Below are 21,003 nucleotides of genomic sequence, written 5' to 3' on the forward strand. Positions count from 1 at the left end.
AAAACTGAATGATTTAAAACTAGAACTCGCTCTCTTCAGCAGCAGTTTTAGCGGGTGCTCTATTTAATTTAAAATGTTTCGTCGTGTCATCAGCGTTACTGGACTCAAATTTATTTTCCCCAGTGCATCGGGACTAAGGATGCTCACAGAGTGGCGGCGAGAAGCTGAGCTGGGACTGGTACTGACAGTAGGATGCGAGATGCGAGAAGCCTGCTTGCAACATATCAAATGGAGCCTATTAGAGTAAAAGCAGGCATCCTAATGTCAGTCCCACCCCCAGCTCAGTTTCTCGCCGACACTCTGAAGTGGCCTAAGCGTCCGTGCTGAATACTCTCTATGTATTTAGAACACAATTCTAAACAAAAAAGACAGCGGCGTATACCATTTTTAAATTAAAAAAAAAATGCTTGAAATTGTAAACTCTGCTAGGGATGCGATTGTCTCAGTTCTAGTTCTACTTTGAAACTCCTATAAAAGTAAAACGGTGCTGAACATGCTCTAAAAGTGTGATAAAAGCGCTCGTCCACCTTGAATTCCCGAGAGCTGGATCTAAGTAGGCCTCGCTTGTGTATAGACGTCAATTTTTTCATGTGCTTTTTTTGGGCAAAAAGTGTTTTAAAATGTGTGTGTTATTCTGAGGAGAGTTTTTTCTAAAATGTATTATAGTGATGATGCGTTCAGTAAAGTGGTGGAGATCATTTTGACTTTGTTGGAGTCTCTAGCTAAATACGTCTAATGTTAACTATCTGTGTTTTTGATGAACCCCTTAAACTATTTTTTCTAACTTATTTAAACATCATTCATTGATCGTCAAACGCTTCATCTCCTCCAGCGACCGCTTCGCGTAATGTGCCAAGGCCAGTACCCGACTTCTCCTTCGAGTAGTGTTTTTTAATGAAGGCCGCAGATTCCGGTAAGTACTTTGTGCTTTGCACCTCCCCGTTGACCGAAGAAAAGTAGACCGGCTTTGACGTTCTCACTGATTGTCAGCTTAAAATTGATCTTTTTTGGGAACTTCCTGTGACAGATGCGCTTTGCATCGCCGCATACCTTCTGTCTGGGGGACATAAAATAACCTGTTTCCTACTAGCCATTACCGCTGATCACAACCTCGTTGTGCTTCGTAAGTAAGACATCCTTCACGAGCATCTTCAGTCTTATGATTGGACGACTGCGATTTCGACTTCCGCTTCCTCATGGCGATGTCGATGTTTGCAAAGTATTTTTTGACCGTCTGGCCGGGTGCACCGACCTCCTTGCCCAAGGCGCGAAAAGGTTTCGCCGCTTCGTCTTCTGTCCACCAAATTTGTGTCTGCTGTTCAGGCAATAATGACAGCTGCGAAAGCTATGTCAAGCACTTCAAACTCAACAGCCTATACCACCAGTAAAGAAATTACTACCAATGATGGAGAGTTTTCCCTCGTGACCCGCAAGGGCAAGAAGCTAGGAAGAACATCTGATCGCTAGTACGAAAGCAGTAATCAAAATCATGATACGGACGTAAACAGGATCTAAATAAATGCAATTGTGATTTTTGTATTTCATATCTTAATATACAAGAGACCCACGGCTCCTCTAAGCTAACGCATTAAACCGTGCCAAATAAAAGAATGATGACAGCACAGCTACAGTCAAACTTTGAGGTAAATCAATTACGAACTGAAATTTTAACGTTACGACCAATTCGAAGAACATACACCAGACCGAGCGCATAAAACAGTAAAACCGCAGAATGAATTGATTCGTGAAATTTTATTTTAAGCGACTTTATGAACACTGGTTTCGATTAGTTTTCATGTATGACTTAAAGCGGTGAGATAACATGGTTCTCACAAGGCTCCCATCTCATGCCTCCATGCGAGTCAAGACGTGATGACACGTTGACCTTAGACCGGCGACGACTGGGTGCAGTCAGTCTTCTGCCGATAGTTGCAGAATGAGGGTGTGGACGGATCTGAGCGTAAAAACACATAAAAATGAGTAAAATTAATAGTTAATCGAATATCAGTTCCATTACGACATAATTCTGACTAGTATTGATGATCACGGGTAAATAGGTTAACAATACCCTTTGATGGGCATTGTTATCGCTCGTATTCGCGTATTCTACAAATAATCCTATATGAAAAAAATCATAACTATTTGTCTTTATTACGTATTATCATCACAGACTAACAGACATAACGCTATGAGGAAATTCCTTAAAAAAATATCGATTCGCCAATTTTACTAGAACACTAGCTCCACCTTTTCTTCACGGTCCCAACCACTCATTTGCAAAAGGGTTATCCCTTAGGCTCTGGAACAATTTTTCACTAGTGGTCTATTCCCCTTATACTTGCGCATATATCGGTGGCGCCATAATCTCAAATGCGGCCACAGTCCCAACTAAAAATATATTTAAAATGACCGTTAAAGCGGTCGAAAAATTGTTTTCGAGTGTTATGTCTGTTAGTCTGTGTTATCATCACTGGTAATGAAAAATTCAAATCATGCTTCGTAACAAATATACCTCTTAAATCTAGAGAATTTAAATTGGTATCAGCACTACCGCTGGTCTTCTGTCCGAAGTTCAAGTTGATTCTGACGAAATTTACTCTCGACAAACCGTTATCCAGAGTTTACATAGAACTGCATATATTTATTCTAATCATTCTTGATTAGAATAAATATACAACAACCACAACTTAAAGTTATATTCTCAGTCGCATCACATGCTTGAAGTGAATCCTGACTAAATACCTACCCACTACCAAATCCGTGGTACTTATAGGGGTGTCACGGAGTCGGAGTCTTCCGTTAAGCAAGTACCACATCAACCCCTTCCTTCTAATATTCCAAGTTACGGTAAAGATGATCGTGGCCCGCAATGGTGGCTCTCAGATCATGTTCTCGCTAGGACTGGGACAATTGTCATTTCCAAACATCATTTCTCAAGCGGTCTGTGTGGGAATGACAGTTATCAGTTTGCAATCTACGAAACATACCGTGCTTATGCAACGCAACATCGATTATTTTCTATGCAAATCATGACACTAAATCGTAGACATATTTTAAAAATTCAAGCTTCTGAAAATGACACCAGATGTTATTCATTTTCTAAATAAATGAAGGACAGGCGAATTTGAATACAATCTTGAATATTTCCTGGTTTTAAAAGAATATCGAAGTGTTAAAAAAATAACAATTTCAATTAAAATTTTTGCACATGATTCTAATAGCATTATTATTATTTTACTATCTCGTTTGGAATCGGAAAATTGTAATGTTACCAAATTGTTATATTTTAAACAATGAAGGCCTTTTGTTTTACTCAGGCTCTGTGCGTTAGTCCAACTGGACCTTGGATTTGCAAATATTTACAAAATATTTTAGTAAAAGATAACAAAAATCAGTGCCTGTTCCCTAGATTCTATTTATACGATGATGGTCTAGATAAGTGTAGTAAATTTTGTTTCATATTTCTGTATAAATAACATAGGTCATGTTGCGTGAAGGGCGATAACAGATACGTGACAGTGAGGTGAAGTGCGCGCGTGCGACAATAGAAATACCTATCGAAAAAAAGCCGGCCCTCTGGGTACGGATACACAATAAAGATTGGTGCTGAATTGCCGCAATAGGGCTGCTAAGTGCCGAGGAGTTTACGCTAAACGTCAATGATCCTTAGCATCTACCCCTCTTGCTGTAGAGAATATACCGAACGAGCCTGCTCTCCTCTGCAGCTAACAGCCAAGAAGATGAAAGTAGGTATGACAACGGCTCCACCCTGGAAGAACACATTGGTGCCTTCTGAGGTTCCATACGAGGAGCAAGCGAATCCGACGATATCTCGTTACAGTCGCTAGGGAAGTTCCAACAAAGGAGCCTAGCTCACCTCCCTAACTCAACGCCAAGGACCGCTACCGCCGCAGTCCACGAAGATACGACCGAAGGAGAACGCGACCGTTGATGACCCGGCCGGTCGGAAGACACCGCTCGTCACCAGCAGCATCACATCAAGTATCAGCGTGCAGGGCAGAGAAGGGAGAGTGGAAGTGGCGTCTTTTTTTTTTTTTTTTTTTTTTTTTACAATGGAGAAGACCTTTATGTCCTAGCCCAGTACACGTGCTAACGGTAGGGTCCAATCTACCACACGGGGTGCACTGGGGGCGTGTCGGACTCGAATGGTGACCAGCCATTAATACCGACTAAACTCCATTGGGCTCCGCCATCATTCCTCCCAGGAACTACCTCTCGGTATTACTTCTGGGAGGATGGCTGTACTAAGTGTACTCATTCACTCTCACTCACGCGATCATACATCCTGTATGAGGCTTACTTGGGTGCTCTCTCAATCACACTTTGATTCGCTCTCAAACACTCCCACATGAGGCTGACTTTTGTGCTCACCTTTTACGTTCCATGCGAGGCTGACTTGTGTGCTCACCTTACTCATTCCTTGCTAGGCTTACTTTTGTGCTCGCCCTACCCATACATGTGAGGCTGACTTGGGTGCTCACCCTATCACCTGATTCACTCTCAATCGTGCCACTCTATTGTACCTTTGTCACTCCCTCTGGCATCCCATGTGGGACATTTTTCTTAGGCCCCACTTCTGACATACCATGCGAGGCTGACTTTTGTGCTCACCTTTTTCATTCCTTGCTTGCTACCAACCTGTGAGGCTGACTTTTATGCTCACCCTTAACATGCAGTGTGAGACTGACTTGGATGCTCACCCTTTCACTCCTCTGCCACGCCATGAGGCATCGATAGCTTAGTTCCAACATACTACGCTACGACCCTCCCGTCTTGGCATGAGGCAGTCCACTTATACGCCTATACACTCACTCTTCTGTCTTGCTTCGGGGTGGCTGGGTTTACCCCTTACGCGGTTGCCATTCGCTGCGCCAACCTACCTCGGCATGAACAGACCATTCACTCTCTTATTTTGCGCTTGGCCTTTTTCGCTCCAGCTAACCAATCACTAGTTAGCCGTGCCCGCCGTCTGTTGCTTGGTTCGCCAGATTACCTGTAGCCTACTGGCAATCTGGATGGTAGCAGCCGAGACTGCGTTCCACTTCTCCACCGTTTGACACATCCGCTGGATAAGGGTATCCGGGGTTGTGTCCCAGCCACAGACGTCAAGCATTGCTCTTCTTTCGACGTCGAACCGATGACATACGAACAGTATGTGTTCGGCAGTTTCATCTACACCTGGGCAGTCCGGGCAGACTGGGACCTCCGCGTGCCCGAACCTGTGGAGGTACTGACGGAAACAGCCATGGCCTGACAGGAATTGTGTCAGGTGGAAGTGAACTTCCCCATGGGGTCTTCCCACCCAGCTCGATATGCTAGGTATCAGCCGGTGGGTCCACCTACCTTTCGAGGAGTTGTCCCACTCACGCTGCCATCTGGCGACCGAGGTCACCCTGGTGCGCTCGCGGGCTCCCCTATTTCCACGTAGCTCAAAGCACTCCTCGTCTTCCCGAATGACCAGCCCGACTGGCATCATGCTCGCTATCACGCAGGATGCATCGTGTGATACCGTGCGGTAGGCAGATATCACTCTGAGGCACATCACGCGGTAGGTGCTCTCCAGTTTCTGTAGGTAACTGGTTACCCTCAGTGCTCTTGACCATGACGGGCCGCCGTACCTGAGGATAGATACGGCAACGCCTGCCAGTAACCTACGTCTACTGGCGCACACCTTTGAGCTGTTGGACATCATTCTCGATAGTGCCACAACAGCAGTCGACGCTCTCTTGCACGTATAGTCGACATGGCTGCCGAAGGTCAGCTTGTCGTCTATAATGACTCCGAGAGACTTCAGACTTCGCTGTGAAGTGATCGCGACTTCTCCCACATGGATAACTGCATGTTGTGCCGACTTGCGGTTGTTGACGATAACTACCTCCGTCTTATGATGAGCGAGCTCCAGGCCTCTCGCGCTCATCCATTCCTCCACCGTGCTAATCGCGTGTTCTGCGGTTAGTTCTACCTCAGGAATTGACTCCCCGTAGACCTCCAAGGTTACGTCGTCGGCAAAGCCGACGATCTTGACCCCAGGAGGGAACTTCAGTCTCAGAACCCCGTCATACATGAGGTTCCATAGCACCGGGCCTAGGATCGAGCCCTGCGGGACTCCGGCGGTAATCGGAACCCTTTTCTGACCGGCATCGGTCTCGTATAGCAGTACGCGGTTTTGGAAGTAACTTTCCAGGATCCGGTACAGACCCACCGGTAGGCTAAGCCGGTGTAAGGAGAGCGCGATGGCATCCCAGCTTGCGCTGTTGAATGCATTCTTCACGTCAAGTGTCACTAACGCACAGTATCGAATACCTCGCCTTTTTCGTTGGATCGCTATCTCGGCAGTATTTATCACTGAGTTGAGAGCGTCCACTGTGGACTTACCCTTCCGAAAGCCAAACTGGTTGCTTGACAGACCGTCCGTACCTTCCGCGTACGGGGTGAGCCTGTTGAGGATGATCCTCTCAAGCAGTTTGCCAGTCGTGTCTATCAGACAGATTGGTTTGTACGCCGATGGGTCGCCTGGCGGCTTCCCGGGCTTCGGCAACAGCACCAGTTTCTGCCTTTTCCATCTATCGGGGAAACGGCACTCGTCAAGGCATCTCTGCATAGCTAGCCTGAACATGTTCGGGTTCGCTATGATCGCTGCCTTGAGAGCGTTGTTCGGAACTCCATCCGGCCCTGGAGCTTTGTTCATTGCTAGGGATTTAGCCACTGCGAGTAGTTCTTCGTTCGTCACTGGAGCCACCATTTCGACCGTGCCCGCACTGTCTCGTAGTGCAGGTGGCCAGGGGCTTGTGGCTCGAGACGGGAAGAGTACTTCGATAATCGTTGCCAACCGGTCCGGAGACCGTTCTGGGGGTGAGGAGCCCCCTTTGGTCTTGGCCATCACAATCCGGTAGGCGTCACCCCACGGATTCGCGTTGGCACTCTCACACAGGTTGTCGAAACACGCTCTCTTGCTGCTTTTGATAGCCTTGTTAAGGGCTAATTTCGCAGCTCGAAACACTTCACGGCGGTTCTCTCTTGCATCCTCGGTGCGAGCTCTTTGCATCCTACGTCTAGCTCTGAGGCAGGCTGACCGTAGAGCTGCAATCTCGGCACTCCACCAGTATACCGGGCATCTGCCGTTTCTTGGCAGTGTTTTTCTCGGCATAGTGGCGTCGCACGCGCGTGATAGAACAGCTACCAGCGCATCCCCGCTTAGACTGTCGGTGTTGGCCTCCAGTCCCAGGGCCGCGGTGAAAGCTTCGCTGTCGAAGTGATTGGACTTCCACCCGCTTACCTGACAGGGATCTCCCGCCCTCGGATGCTGCACACCATAGTTGATCTTAAAGCGGATTGCTAAATGATCACTATGGGTGTAGCCTTCGTCTACCCTCCATTCCATGCCTGGAGCCAGACTCGGGCTGGCAAAGGTCAAATCAATCCACGCCTCCACTCCGTTTCTACGGAATGTACTAGCGGAGCCATCATTAGCTAGCACAGTATCGAGTTTCGCAAACGCTTCCATTAGCGCTTGACCCCTGCTATTTGTACAGCGGCTGCCCCACTCCACTGCCCAAGCGTTGAAGTCTCCCGCTATTACTACCGGTTTCCGGCCCACGAGGTCCGACGAGAGCCTGTCGATCATCTGGTAGAACTGTTCTATTGGCCACCTTGGTGGGGCGTAGCAGCTGCAATAGAACACACCATTGATCTTGGCAATCGCCACACCCTCGGCGGAGGGGTGTATTACCTCTTGAACCGGGAACCTTCCCGTTGTACAGATTGCCACCATTCCAGACCCGTCCGACACCCAATTGCCGTTGCCGGCAGGGATGCTGTACGGGTCTGATAAGAGGGCGACATCTGTCCTCGACTCCGAGACCGACTGCCACAGCAGCTGTTGGGCTGCTGCACAATGGTTAAGATTTAGCTGTGTGACTCTCACGGCTTCTTCTTATTTAACTCGCCGAAGGGACACGAAGGTCCGCCCATAGCATGTTTATGGGCTTGCTTCTTAGAGGTGCAGATAAGACACTTATATGCCTTAGTGCACCCCCGCTCTTTATGCCCCTCCTCGCCGCATCTACGACATAGCTTACTCCTGTCTAGGCCTTTGCATTCGTAAGCTTTATGGCCGGATTCTAGGCACCGATAGCACCTGTCCACTGAAGGCGGCTGGGGTATACTGATAGGGCATACCGACCAGCCGATCTTCAGCTTCCCTTTCTCGGTTACCTTTTTGGCATCCGCATTGAGTAGCCTGAGGTAGGCTACTTGGGTGCCAGAGGGTCCGTCCCTCAATCGCACAGAGGCCCGCTCGATTGTGACGCCGCAGTGCTCCTTGACGGCTGCGACGACGTCTTCTGCGGTCGCGAACTCGTCCAAGTGCTTGCACTGGAGAGTTGTTTCCGCTCCTAGCGACCTGATTTGGGCGCCCTCGCCAAGGACCTCTTGAGCCAAGGCCTTGTATATTGCACTTGATTGTGCGCCTCGCTTCAGCACCAGGAGCATCTCTCCCGTGTTGGTGCGTCTTACGCTACGCACATCCTGCCCAAGGGCCAAGAGGCTTTCGGCCGCCTTCATCGATTTAAGGACATCGGCGTATTTGTCCTTGTCGGTTTTTAACCACAAGGCTTCGCCTCTGTCCTTGGCCTTCCTCGCAGGCCGCGGTACCTCCGGTTTCGGTGCCGGCTTTTTCTTGGTAACCAGCGTCCAGGGGTTTGAGCCCCCCTGCCCCGGTCGTGTCGGGTTGCTGGTACCATCGCTCTCCACAGCGAGGTCACTCTCGCCCTCGCTTACCTCACCCAGGCGGCGTTTGACCTTGACGGTTGCACGCCGAGTGGTGTCGGTTTTGGCACCCTCTCCTGGCGACTTCCTAGGGCGCTTCGCATTCGATGCCGTCTTGCGATTGCACTTTCCCTTTCCCTTCGAGGGGAACTCGGTCGCCGCTCCGATCGACGTGGCTGCTCCATAGAAGGTAAAGGCCACTGTCTGTGAACCTCTATTAACCTTCTCTCTTTCCTCCCTATTGGAGGCCACTGTCTGGGTTTCTCTGTCGGGCCTCTCCCGACATTCCACCCTCTCAACATATGCCTGCTGTTCCTGTCTTGCGACACGAACAGCTTTCCGGAGCTCCAGAAGGCTCAACTTCAACTCCTTGGCTATGTTCTGCTTTGCGCTAGCGAAGTCGATTATAGCATCGAGTTGCTTCGCTACTTTGCGCATCGCAGCTATTGGCCCCTCCGATGCATTGGTAGGGGTATTGCCTACCGCTGCTGGGGGGTCACTGGTGCTTTCGAGTACAGCACTCATCGTTCCACTACTCTCCCCACGGGGGGGAGACCTCGCCAAACCACCTCTTGCGAAGGGGTTTGGCACCTCCGTCTGTTTATTTTTATTTTTATTTTGCTCCATGAAAATTCCCACGAGTAGCGCGAGAAATATATGTCCGCCACGCCAGAGCTCCGCATTAGCGTGGTAAGGGACGCTTACTGTGGGGGTTGCCCAGGTACCCCACAGGCTCCGTTAACGATCGAGCATCTTTTTCACCCCCTCGATCACTCATCCCTCGGCACGGGTCGCTTCACGCCTTGGAATTGGGGTTATGCCCTACCTTGCTTTACGTGGTGATCTCGGCCCGGATCATCACAACCATCCTCCTTTACCAGGGCTTTGGACCTGTAGCTCTGGTTCTCAATAGTTCCATGTACGTATGTTATTACAGACATGCTACTATTGAGATCCGTCATTCGCTAGCGGAGTTGGAAGTGGCGTCTAAAAGTGGACAAATGTATATATGTGTTTGGTTTGTTTATGTATGAAAATCCGTAAGTATAGTAGAGTCGCCTAGGCCGCTCGGACACATAGGGTCCACCGGGCAAATATGAACCCAAGTAGTGGGGAAACCCCTACTTACACGGTTTGAATGAGTGAGGACTATTCATTTTTGGCATATTTTGTTAAAAAAATCAAACTAAGATAACGTGACTTGTTGCTGGGAAAATATATCCGAAACCACGTTGTGTGCTTATGAATCTGAGATTACCACCTCTCCATTCTGTAAACAAGCTTTACAACGGGAAACCACGTGCTGAATCGCTTAAAATTAGGCACGCATTGAAAATAAAATTATCATGCACATAAACATCAGTACTGCTCAACCAGATTAGCATGTTTACTAAACAACTGTTGTACAGAAGACAAATAACTTTAATGATCTAGTAGACGTAACAAGACATCGGCGGCGAAAGATGGTCGAAGAAAACATCTCCGAAGAAAGTATACTGAATAAGGATCCCTAGGTGTTATTAGACAATACTGAAAATGCTTTACTAATTAGAGAAAGGATATTCCACAAGCTCACACAAAGCCTTGTCTCAAACAGACTACAGGGACCCGAGGAAGCGTTTCACCAATGTCAGAAACACGGCAGAATGAGCCCTTTCTTGAACCAACCATGACACCTAATGTCTCCTGTCTAGAATTCTATACATTCGAACAAATAAGAATGGTCCAGTAAGGTGATAAGGTAAGCAAAATTTTTAAAGCGTCATCTACTAGTAATGTACACTCAGGTTTTTTTTACGCGGGGGATACGAGCCGCGTAAATGAAAACCGCGTAAATTTCAAAATCCGCGTAAATGAAAACCGCGTAAATTTCAAAATCCGCGTAAATGAAAACCGCGTAAATTTCAAAATCCGCGTAAAAAAACCGCGTAAAAAAATACCGCGCAAAAAAAACCGCGTAAAAAAAAACTTGAGTGTACTTGTTTAATGCGTGACGAATGAATTAAAATTTAAAGTCACGTTAATAGAAATAAAAAAAAACTTGTTTAATAAAGTAAGTGTTGCTATTCTAATCTCCTTAAAGGATCGACTCAGTAAATATATCACCCATTATTGGCAGTTTATTCTACATGAAATATTATCACTCGATTGGTGTCACTCTAATATCGATTGTTATTACTGATTATTTGTTATCGAGGGTAAGATGATTGCGAACCACACTAAAACAGTTCTAATAATAAAATTAGTCATGTTTTGTTGTCAAAGAGCTGATAGTTTCATTATGAAAGTACACGCATTTAGGAATTCTTAATCTGTTCCTTCTTTCGTGATATCTTGGAAGAATGAATTCTAACAATATTCAATAAGCTAAAAAATTTTTAATGCGAAATCATTAAGTTCCGTAACACATGCACAAAATTCCAGCTGTAAATCAAAGCCATTTTTAAACGAAACCTGAGAAAAAACTATTACCCAACCACCTATCCGATGTCCTACAGTCGTTGTTTTACGCAACACTTAGGTAAGTTCTTACAGAAACAAGAACGCGAAGCGCCCCCAGGCAACCGCCCCTTTTGTTCGTTTCTGTCACGCAAAGCGACCAAATCAGTCCCCATCGGTTCCACCAAAAGTCACGAGACAGTAGGTATACTACATAGTTCACTGGGAAGGCGCTGGAAATTCCATCGGGATAGGACGAAGGCATAACACATACCCGGGGGGTACCTGCAAAATAGGTCTGCCATGTAAGCTACTGTACGGTTTCCCGTGCACTCACGAAGCAACAATAAGAAGAAACACCACAAGTGGGGGCTGGAAACCTCTCAACAGTAACAGGGCGGCAGGGACTAATCTCATTAGAAAAAAAAATGCACCTAAATACTTGGGTTGATTGTGCTGTACATTTCAGATTCTGGTATTCCATTTCATTTGTACGAACGATTTCAATTCATTTCACCCTTCAACGAGTACTAAAACTCATAGTTTGATTAAATCTCAATAAATATCCTAGAGGCAGGGAAAACGCAACGAGCGGGACTAGTCTCAGAAGTGCTCCACAAAGATCTTCTTGTAGATACCGAGCGAGTTAATTTTGTACGTATTGATGAGCTCCTTCTTCAGATCCACATAGTTGTTCAGGATCTCGACCGCAAAGTCCTCCATCAGCATCTGCACGTCGGAGATGAAATCGCAGGAAAGGATCGGTTCGCTCTTCTCCTTCGTCATCCGCGTGGTGCAGATCTGGCTGCGCTGAATCAGAAAGTCGACCTGTTTGCTGTACGCTTCGTCGAACACGCGCGTCTTCAGCGGGGCCTGTGGGAGGAAATGTTTAATAGTCTCGTTTAGATTATGATTCAGAGATAGAGTAGAGAGCGCTTACCTGTTCCCTGTCCAGCTTTTCATGGTACTCGTCGAACTCTTTTTGGAGAGAACCGTACCGCTCTAGGCCCGGGATGATGTCCTGCAGGAGTCTGTAAGGGTGGAAATTGAATATAGTTAAAACATAAAACTAGGGAACACCAAAAATTAATTAAATATCTAGATAAACAAATTTGATTTGCAATGTTTGTACACGTTTATTAGAAGGAGTCTGTTATAATTTAGATTAGCCTTAAGCGGCCCTTACACGTTCAATATTTTCGTCAATACCAGTATTGAACATATTGTTACAATATTTCAGTCCCGTTTGAAATCCACATCGTCAATACAACTTTTTTCCATTACACGTGCAATACTTTTGTCAATACTCTCTAGTATTGTCAAAAATATTGAACGTGTAAGGCCCGCTTTACGAAGGCTAAACAAAACAAAAAATGAATTTGTTAAACTTGTACTGGAATACAAATCAGAGCACTAAAAGATAATCGTCATGGTAGGCGATGATTAATAACAGTGTACAACTGTTATACGTTTATTTATTTGTGATTTTTGACACTACAATGCAAATTCAAGTAACCTGTGTCAGCGGGGACTAGTTTTCCATAGTAATTTACAAAATGTTGAAGGAAAATCAAAGGTAATGAATCTGTACTGATTTCTCAATCGAAACAGGTAGCTTGCGGAAGAGAATGTGCGAGTAAGGTAAGCAATCAATTTCTATCAATTAAAGGTAGGGTGACCATACGTCCTGGTTTCCCAGGATATGTCCCGATTTTCAACTGAATGTCCTAGCGTCCTGGATATCAAGGGAAAGTATTGATTTGTGTTGAATTTTCTCCAATAAACCTAAAATATTTGTGTTCGAGTTTTATTCACTCTGAACCAGTTCTCAGTTACGGCCAACAACTCACTCTCAAGCAGAATACGAGAAACTAAGGCCGATGACAAGCTGAAGCGGAAAGCGAAGCGTTTGCGGACGCGTCCATAGTGTTTTGCCGCGTTCGCCCCGCTTTTACTATGACAGTATTACGCGTTCTACATGCACACGCCAAAGAGATAGGTCAAACGCATTCGCTTCGCTTACCGCTACCGCATCGCAAATCGCGTAAGCATGTCATCGGCCTAAGCCTAATATACTCGAATCTTAGTCGTCTTGCAATCCCGGACCCAACAGATTTCCTCTGGTGCTTCTCAAAAAGCACGTTCGACACTCGGCTTCTTGACAACCTTCAATCATCTCTTGCCAGTGACACTTTTTTTCTGACATCAATAACTATCGTGGAATGACTTCATTGAACGCTATCTCAAACTAGGTATGGAGCTTGCACTAAAAAGAGGCAGTTTTCGAATGGATGAGGAAAAAACTAAACAAATTTTCATTGATACCTCTATAATTCACGATACCACAAAAATGATAGCCGTTTGCAAAGACCATAAATATGACTGATGGACTTCTTCGCTCCTGGGTGAAGCTGGCGGCACAAACCATCAAGCGTAGTTATTTCACTACTTACTCCATGATAGAGCTTTTAGTCATTTTTTCTGTGCATGGTCTGCTTGCATTCATTGACAAACACCGGTTGATCGTTACCACATATAGAGAAATAATTTTGATTGAGATGATTGTCAGATATCCACATTTACTTCTATGTCAGGAATACTCCAGGGAAGCTACATGGGACCGTTCATGTTTCTGCTTTACTTCAATAACGTATATTTAGCGCTGAAAATTCTCAACTGTCCTGGATTAGCAAAACCTTTACTTGATTCCGGTACTCTTATATACCAAGATTAAGGTTGCACAGAGAATGCGCAAAATTCGCAAACGAAAAAAGCAGTTTTTTTCCACACCGTATGTCAGATCTTCATAAAAATCAATCAGCAGTACTGTAACAACATCCTACATACGCTGATTGATTTTTATGAAGATCTGACATACGGTGTGGAAAAAAAACTGCTTTTTTCGTTTGCGAATTTTGCGCATTCTCTGTGCAACCTTAATTCAAGGGCGCCTTCGTCCCAATGGTGGTTACTTAGACTAGTTCCACTTAATGAGACAGCTTAGTTTCAAACGAATTTTTCGTGGAGTGGAAGTCGCTCTTCAAGGCGGATTCGCTCTTAGCGGAGCATCTAACGAATTCACCACCAAATCATATTCTTCACTCGCTTGAATTGACTTATCACTAACAGCAACGAGACAAGCAGATCTGTTTTGAACGGTGACTTCTGCACCCCACATAAGACGTACCTAACCAAGTTTCTTCGAATAAGGCACGATATTCAACGGTGAATACGACGTCGTATGTCGCTCAGCAGATTGTAACTACAACTGTGTTTCTTTGCGACAACACTTCTGCAGATATACCGACATTTTCTTCTCCACGATCTGTTGTAGCACTAAGTTCCTAACAAATCATTTCTCGTGTCTCCTCATACGCTTCTCTGCCATACTAGAACTGACGGAAATCGAATATCATCGTCTCTGAAGGCGTTTACCGACGCGTATTATTGTCCTCACCAAAATCTTTCCTGGATCTGCAATTAGCATCCGATTCTGGAGCCATGTCCATCGGCGGTCCAATGGTGCAAATGCTTCATTCAAATTAAGATAGGAAGTGTTTACATCGGACAATCTATCACCTCAAAGTAACCTTGCCTATAATCGCAAGTAGATAGGGAACCCCATAGAACATGAGGTTATCTTACGATTATGGACAGAGTAATTGCTGGTAGTTCTTCACAAACTATTTATCTAGGGTGGAGAAGCCACAAGCTTTTGTTGTCGTCTCGTCGCTGGTGATAAAGATTGACTACTCTTGTGTCTGTGTGGTCAACGTCGGTTATCGTCATGCCAAGAACAATCACGCCAACAGTTGTTCGCTCCGAACACTCAAGCTGGAATCACCATCACTTTCGCTACCACTCTCCGATCGATACATGCCTATTACCGATCGAAAGATCTATCGGGCTGGAATCAGGAATTCTATCAGATGGGAAACATACGACACACTGATATCCACACTTGCTCGGTGCTCGCCCACTAGTCATCGTTGAACACTCGAGCTTGTATACAAAGGGCAACAGCGATGAGCACACCACCACTCGATGGCTTATGGCTGTAGATGCCTTGCGGTCACAACGGTAGGCTCTAAATGCTGAACCAAATACCTGACGAGACAGAATACATGTCTCAATCAAGGTGATGACATAGCAGCAGCCCGTATCCGAGAGCAAATAGCTGTCTGCTGATGAATTTAGTCCTTCGATTTTCTAGTAGTTAACTTTGTAACCCGTCAGGGTAACAATTTAGCACTGGGTGGAAATATACTCTTTTTTGGTTATACAATCCATAGAGTGTAGTGTTTATGTGTTTTATGGTTATGGTTTGACTACAGTGGACGCTGACCACCGACGGTACCATTGTTTTCGGATAACTGTTTTGATGTGTTTGACGGCGTATGCTCCCGGAACAGATACAGCTAATGGAGCAATGTTCCTCGCTTCTCCTGCGAGTCTGTCAGCTTCCTTGTTACCACGGATGCCAGCATGGCCTGGGATACAGCAAAGATTGATTTGATGATTTCGAAGCAATCTGCTGAATCTACGGATGTTGCGATGTGCTAGCTTGTAATGCCAAAAAAACGCTTCTGCCGAGAACACACTTATTGCGATAGGAGGCCAACTAATTGTTGAAAATGTTCTCCAAACACTCCTGCGCCTTCTGCATTGTTGTCTTTCGAGCTATCCGTGTAGACGACTGTTGAACGGTTGAAACGATCTGCCAGGAGCTCCTGAAAAGCCGGCTGAACAATTTCCGAGGGATCTCCAGCTTTCACAAGTTTCTTTATGTCCCACACGATCTGGGGCTTGGGTTCGTACCATTTTCGAGCAATTGAACGCGTACGAGTGCAAACATCTGGAAGACGGGTTCCGACCACCTCTGTCAACGATCGGAAGCTCGATGTACCAGGGGGTGATCGGTATTGTCCCTACTTTTTTCCAACATATGAATAGTCAACCGGACTATGCTTTGAAGAACGAGTAGGTCGAATGGGAGGGTTCCTGCTTCTGCCTAGCCTTCTTTAAAATTGAGCAGCGTTTGTGTCGGATCAGCTACACCATCCACTTTTATCGCTTGCGTGGGTTCTCAGCGGGGGCTACAATAAATGATGTTGGATTTCGTTGCAGATATCGTAAATCCAACATTTCTCGACCACTTATCGACAGCTTTTACTGCGGACTGAAGTTGTCGGTAGAGCGACAGGTCTTTCTTCACCCATACTAAAAGCAGAATATCATCGGCATACAGCAACACGTGTACGGAATTCGGAACCACGCGTAAGATGAGTTTGAAACGAGAAACAGCGTAACCGATAGCACTGAGCCCTGTGGCACACCTGGAACGTTCTTTCGGCCAGAAAACTGTTCAGGATGTTCATCATTCTTCCACTTATCGGCCATTTCTGTAGTGTTCATAGGATGCCATATCTCCAAATGGTGTCGTATGCCTTAGACAAATCAAGCGAAGCTATCAGGTAGTGATCGTCACGATCCGGTAATGACTGCTTGAATCCTGCAAAGTATGTGTCAGTGTCCCGGTTAGACCTAAAGGCATGTTGTCGTTTATCGAGACGCCCGTTCGACTCTAGTTCGATGATCAACCGTCGACTGACTATTCGTTCAAAAACCTTCGCCATACAGCTCGTCCCTCGAGTTTGGCTTTGGAATTGGTACGATTATTTCAGTTCGCCAACAGGGTGGTAATAGGCCGCTGAGCCATATTCTGTTGAACAGTTCCAACATGGCAGTTTTCACCGAGTGTGGCAGTCACTGAATCATTGGATAACCGATGCAGTCCGGTCCTGTTCGTTCTCTGACGAGAGTCCACAGCAGCTCGTTCAGAGTGAAGTTGGAATTGTAAATATCGTAATAATAATGTTCATATCCTCGTTGCAGTTTAATCCTCCTTGGATTTTGTTTTGTGTCAAAAAACGCGAGGACATTTCTAACGTGAGAAGTACCACAATTTGGCTGGACGTGAGTAGATACAGAAACCTTTTAGCGACGCGCGAAATTTACTGATTATTTTTGAATAACTTGGTCTTTAGTTCAGCACAGACGTCATCCGTTTCCTCAGCTATAGCAGTACTAGTAGACCCAATTGAAGATCACTGTATTACGGAAACGAACGAATTGCAATAGCTTGCCATATTCATTACTCATCCAATTTTTTTAGGTTTCCAGCGAGAATTCTAAAGCACATTTGATTGAGTCGTTTCCCGCGCTGCACATGCACCTTATTTTTACAAAAGTTCATATATTCGATGAAGTTTTCGTCAAATTTGATGGTGCTGGAACAGTGATAAAATAAGAAATGATAATCGGGCTTGGTCCAGGTGATGCTGGTTACGAAATACTTGCTGAACAGCGTGCTCCTGGGTTCAATCGATCCATATTCGTTCGAAAAATCAATCCGTCCTAATGCACTGATTTGTAACTTGAACACCAGGAGCATTTTTCCTTATTTTATAGCTGCATTACGATGTCCTGAAATAAAATGCGAAGCCGGGTAACTGAATACATCGCAATCAGAGGGTGTCATCCGCTATGAAGATATACGTACTTTGACAGTAGTCAACATATGATGGGCCTAGTTCGCTTTTAGACCCATGCTATTGCAATCCAATCCGGGGTTTACTTGTAGTTGAACTGACTGTGTTCCTATCCCAAACTGTTGTCAAATGTATGCTTGCCAGCAGTTATATTTCACAACTGAGTCAGATTCAGCCTCAAACAAAAAAGGTGTGATTCTTGGGATGTAAATCGGTACACATCCATGCACTTCGACACTATCGTAATAACTGTCGGTCATTCCGTCTAAGATTTAACTAGAACTCTACTCCTAAACTTACGAAACTGTTTCCAGTATAAAATTCCGCAATGTGAACATAACTCAACTGTCAAGTAGCTCATTTCCAACTAATTTTCATAGCCTACTGACATCGTTATCTCTACATCAGTGTTTTTCAACCGTGGGTGAATTCACCCCGAGGGATAGTCAGATTATGAATTATTCCGGGTAAATTTCAACTTGTTATCCTAATATTTCCATCGAAATATTTTCTCTATATTATAGAGTAACTAGTTCGATGGAAACATTAGGATAACAAGTTGAAATTTACCCGGAATAATTCATATTCTGACATACCCGTGGGGGTGAATTCACCCCCGGTTGAAAAATATTGCTCTACATACAAGTTGATAATAGGCAACGACTCATTCGATTGGGGTTGCTTTGCCAACGTCAAAACTTATAAAATTTCAGGAATTAAGTTCAATGGCAGCATTAAAGCAAGAACGCAAGTAGTTGATTAATCATTTTAGTTGTCCTAAATTCGGTTAATCCGGAAACGACTGCCTTGGGTTTTCAATTTCAAGCTATTAATAATGGTTTACGATAGAATAACTTCCTACTCCCCTCAGTATTTTCATTATGAAAAATATGTTCTTAGCGCCGTCTAGTACACATTGCAGCTTAGCTAATGACTCAACGTAAAACTAACAAAACCCCACCTACCTCTCCATCGTGAGCAGATTAATCTTGAGATCTTTGAAGCAGTTAATAGACTTCCGAATGTAGTCGTTGTGTTCCGCGTACACCGAGTCCAAACTTTCCGCCGCTCGGTACGCCTCGAACGAGCGATTGAACTCGGACAGCAGCATGTAGGTGTTACCTAGGGCCATCTGATTTTCCGGTTCGTTTGGTTCGTGATCGACGGCCGCCCGTAGTACAATCAACGAATCGTTTACGTACTGTGACCGCTGCAATATCGTTCCCATGCTGAGCAGTGGGATGTCTTTGTACTTTCGTGGTGCGAGGACGACCGCTCGCCGGGCGCACTCCATCGCTTCCCGGGCGTTGCCCTTCTTGCGCCAGTAGTACGAGGCGATTGTGTGGTACTTCCAAGAGTTGGGATTCTTGCGCAGATCTTCGGCCAGAACCTGGGGAGATTTGACGGATGGTATGTAGTACTCTAACGATTTGAACATATCCTCTGGAGCCATTTTCAGCTGAGTCCGGTTTGCAATGCCCTCCAGATGATCGAAACTAGCCACACTAAAATTCATCTTCATATAATCGCCGCATTTTGGGGAGGGAGCTTTCCCTTTAATCGCAATCGCTTTGGAACTGATAGCGCCGGCTGCTGCCGATCCTCTCTCCGGAACCGTTATCCTATTGATGTAGTTCATGTTGATAATCGTACTCAAGATATCCGATTCATCCAGATAAAAGTTCGGTATGCAGCCGATCTTGTTGGTGAGATCGTTCGTGTAGGCATCCAAATTGTTCATCTTAGCAGTGAGATTCGATTTGATCGCCAATAGTTCGCTGATGATCAGATCTATTTTCTGCTTGTAGACATTTTGGTTGAGGAAGGCAATCAGATCGTACGATCGGCGTAGGTAAAAGGGTGAGGATAGCTGTTGTATCGAACGAGGAAAAAAAAGCAAGCAGCAAGTGGGTTACATCGATTGCTAATTATAAACGCACAGAAAAAGAGATCAATCAATCGTGAGTGATTACCTGGGGTATGATCTGTCCTTCGTTATTCAACAACCAATGGGTGCTGGCCTCGGAACTGTGATAATAGATGCTGTGAGCCAATAGAACCAGCAGCAAGTACCGTGACCTTGTTATCATGGTTTCGAATCTACGCGTAAGAACGAATCGACAAAGCTCAAACCTGCATGCAGATTGTAGAACAAATCACTGATAGAGATCACGAATTTTCGGTGACACGGTCTAAATTCGATTCGCGAGATAATAACGCACTGTACTTTGGCTAAAGCACCGAAGGATTCAGATGCTGCGGGCAGCAGAAAGCTAGTGTTTTTCTTTCTCTTGTTATCGCTCGTTCCTTCTTTTGACTGACACTGATTCGCCGATTGAAAACAGATGACGAGGGAGTGGACATTGTGACATACAAGTCAGCATTGACTTGTAAGGTATGCTCATTTTGTTAGTCATGAAAACTTGAAAATTTATTTATACAGTAGTAGATATTCGTTTAGTTGCACCCGAAATAAATTGAAAAAAATGGGAAATGATTCACACTTTTCTGCCGAATCTCAGCTTTTTTTGCATCTTTTGTCGAAATTTCAACAGCTGAGATTCAGCAAACATTATTTTTGCTGAGATGTCAGTAAAAGTGACGTTTGAGTGCTGAGACTCGGAAAATTTTTCACCGAAAATCAGCGAACTAATCTCACTTTACTGAGATATCAGTTTCTATATTTGCTGACCATGCAGCTGTTGGGAAATTACCGAGCCGAATCGAATGTGATTCATATGTTTATTTTACAGGAATACTTTTTTGGCGTAATAGTTGTATGATTGCAGTACTTCCATAGGCAGGATGTGATCCATAAAAGTAGCATTGGTGGGATGAACCTAGTGTAAAGTTCCACGTAGTTGAAAGCCATCAAAGTGACTTACTCCGAATGTTCATTTGCACAAGGTATGCAGAAGATGTGCAAATGTCAAAAATATAGATTTTATCAGCATTTAATTTCGTTTTACGGTCCAAGTTTAACCTTTTTTTTCTTTTTGTATGTCTCCCACCACATACCACCGTACCAAAAAGCTCGCACTGAGAGTCCCCTGGTCACGGACACATACATTGCCTCTTTTGTATAGAAAGTTGATTAAATCGTTCTGAAAAACGACAAACTTCAACAAACCGACAAACGAATGTGGGAAATTGTGGAATCGTGTGTAAGTATAGTGGAACATTATCTCTGACCTAAAGTCTTAATGAAAGTCAGATTGTGGTAAGT

At 45.0% G+C, this 21,003-nt stretch overlaps 1 protein-coding gene across 1 annotated transcript; it reads right to left on the minus strand.

The window, feature by feature from the left end:
• Window positions 1–11,665: 11,665 nt before the first annotated feature.
• Window positions 11,666–20,094, minus strand: LOC131692738 (tetratricopeptide repeat protein 17). Its single transcript, XM_058979974.1, has 4 exons — window positions 19,751–20,094; window positions 18,743–19,647; window positions 12,167–12,257; window positions 11,666–12,099 (listed from the first exon to the last, which is right to left on the minus strand). Exons 1-4 carry the CDS (start codon window positions 19,865–19,867, stop codon window positions 11,830–11,832), a joined length of 1,383 nt encoding a protein of 460 aa, XP_058835957.1. The 5' UTR covers window positions 19,868–20,094; the 3' UTR covers window positions 11,666–11,829.
• Between the last annotated feature and the right edge of the window lie 909 nt (window positions 20,095–21,003).

The sequence above is a fragment of the Topomyia yanbarensis genome, chromosome 1, assembly GCF_030247195.1.
Source record: "Topomyia yanbarensis strain Yona2022 chromosome 1, ASM3024719v1, whole genome shotgun sequence".
In the NCBI taxonomy this organism is placed as follows: Eukaryota; Metazoa; Arthropoda; class Insecta; order Diptera; family Culicidae; genus Topomyia; species Topomyia yanbarensis.

Bases quoted from the DNA above. Each gene is read 5' to 3' on its own strand.
- LOC131692738 (XM_058979974.1), bottom strand. From the start codon at position 19,867: ATGATAACAAGGTCACGGTACTTGCTGCTGGTTCTATTGGCTCACAGC. The intron at 12,258-18,742 runs GTAGGTGGGGTT...CCACCCTTACAG, and splicing joins AATCTGCTCACGATGGAGAG to ACTCCTGCAGGACATCATCC. The intron at 12,100-12,166 runs GTAAGCGCTCTC...TTCCTCCCACAG, and splicing joins AAAAGCTGGACAGGGAACAG to GCCCCGCTGAAGACGCGCGT.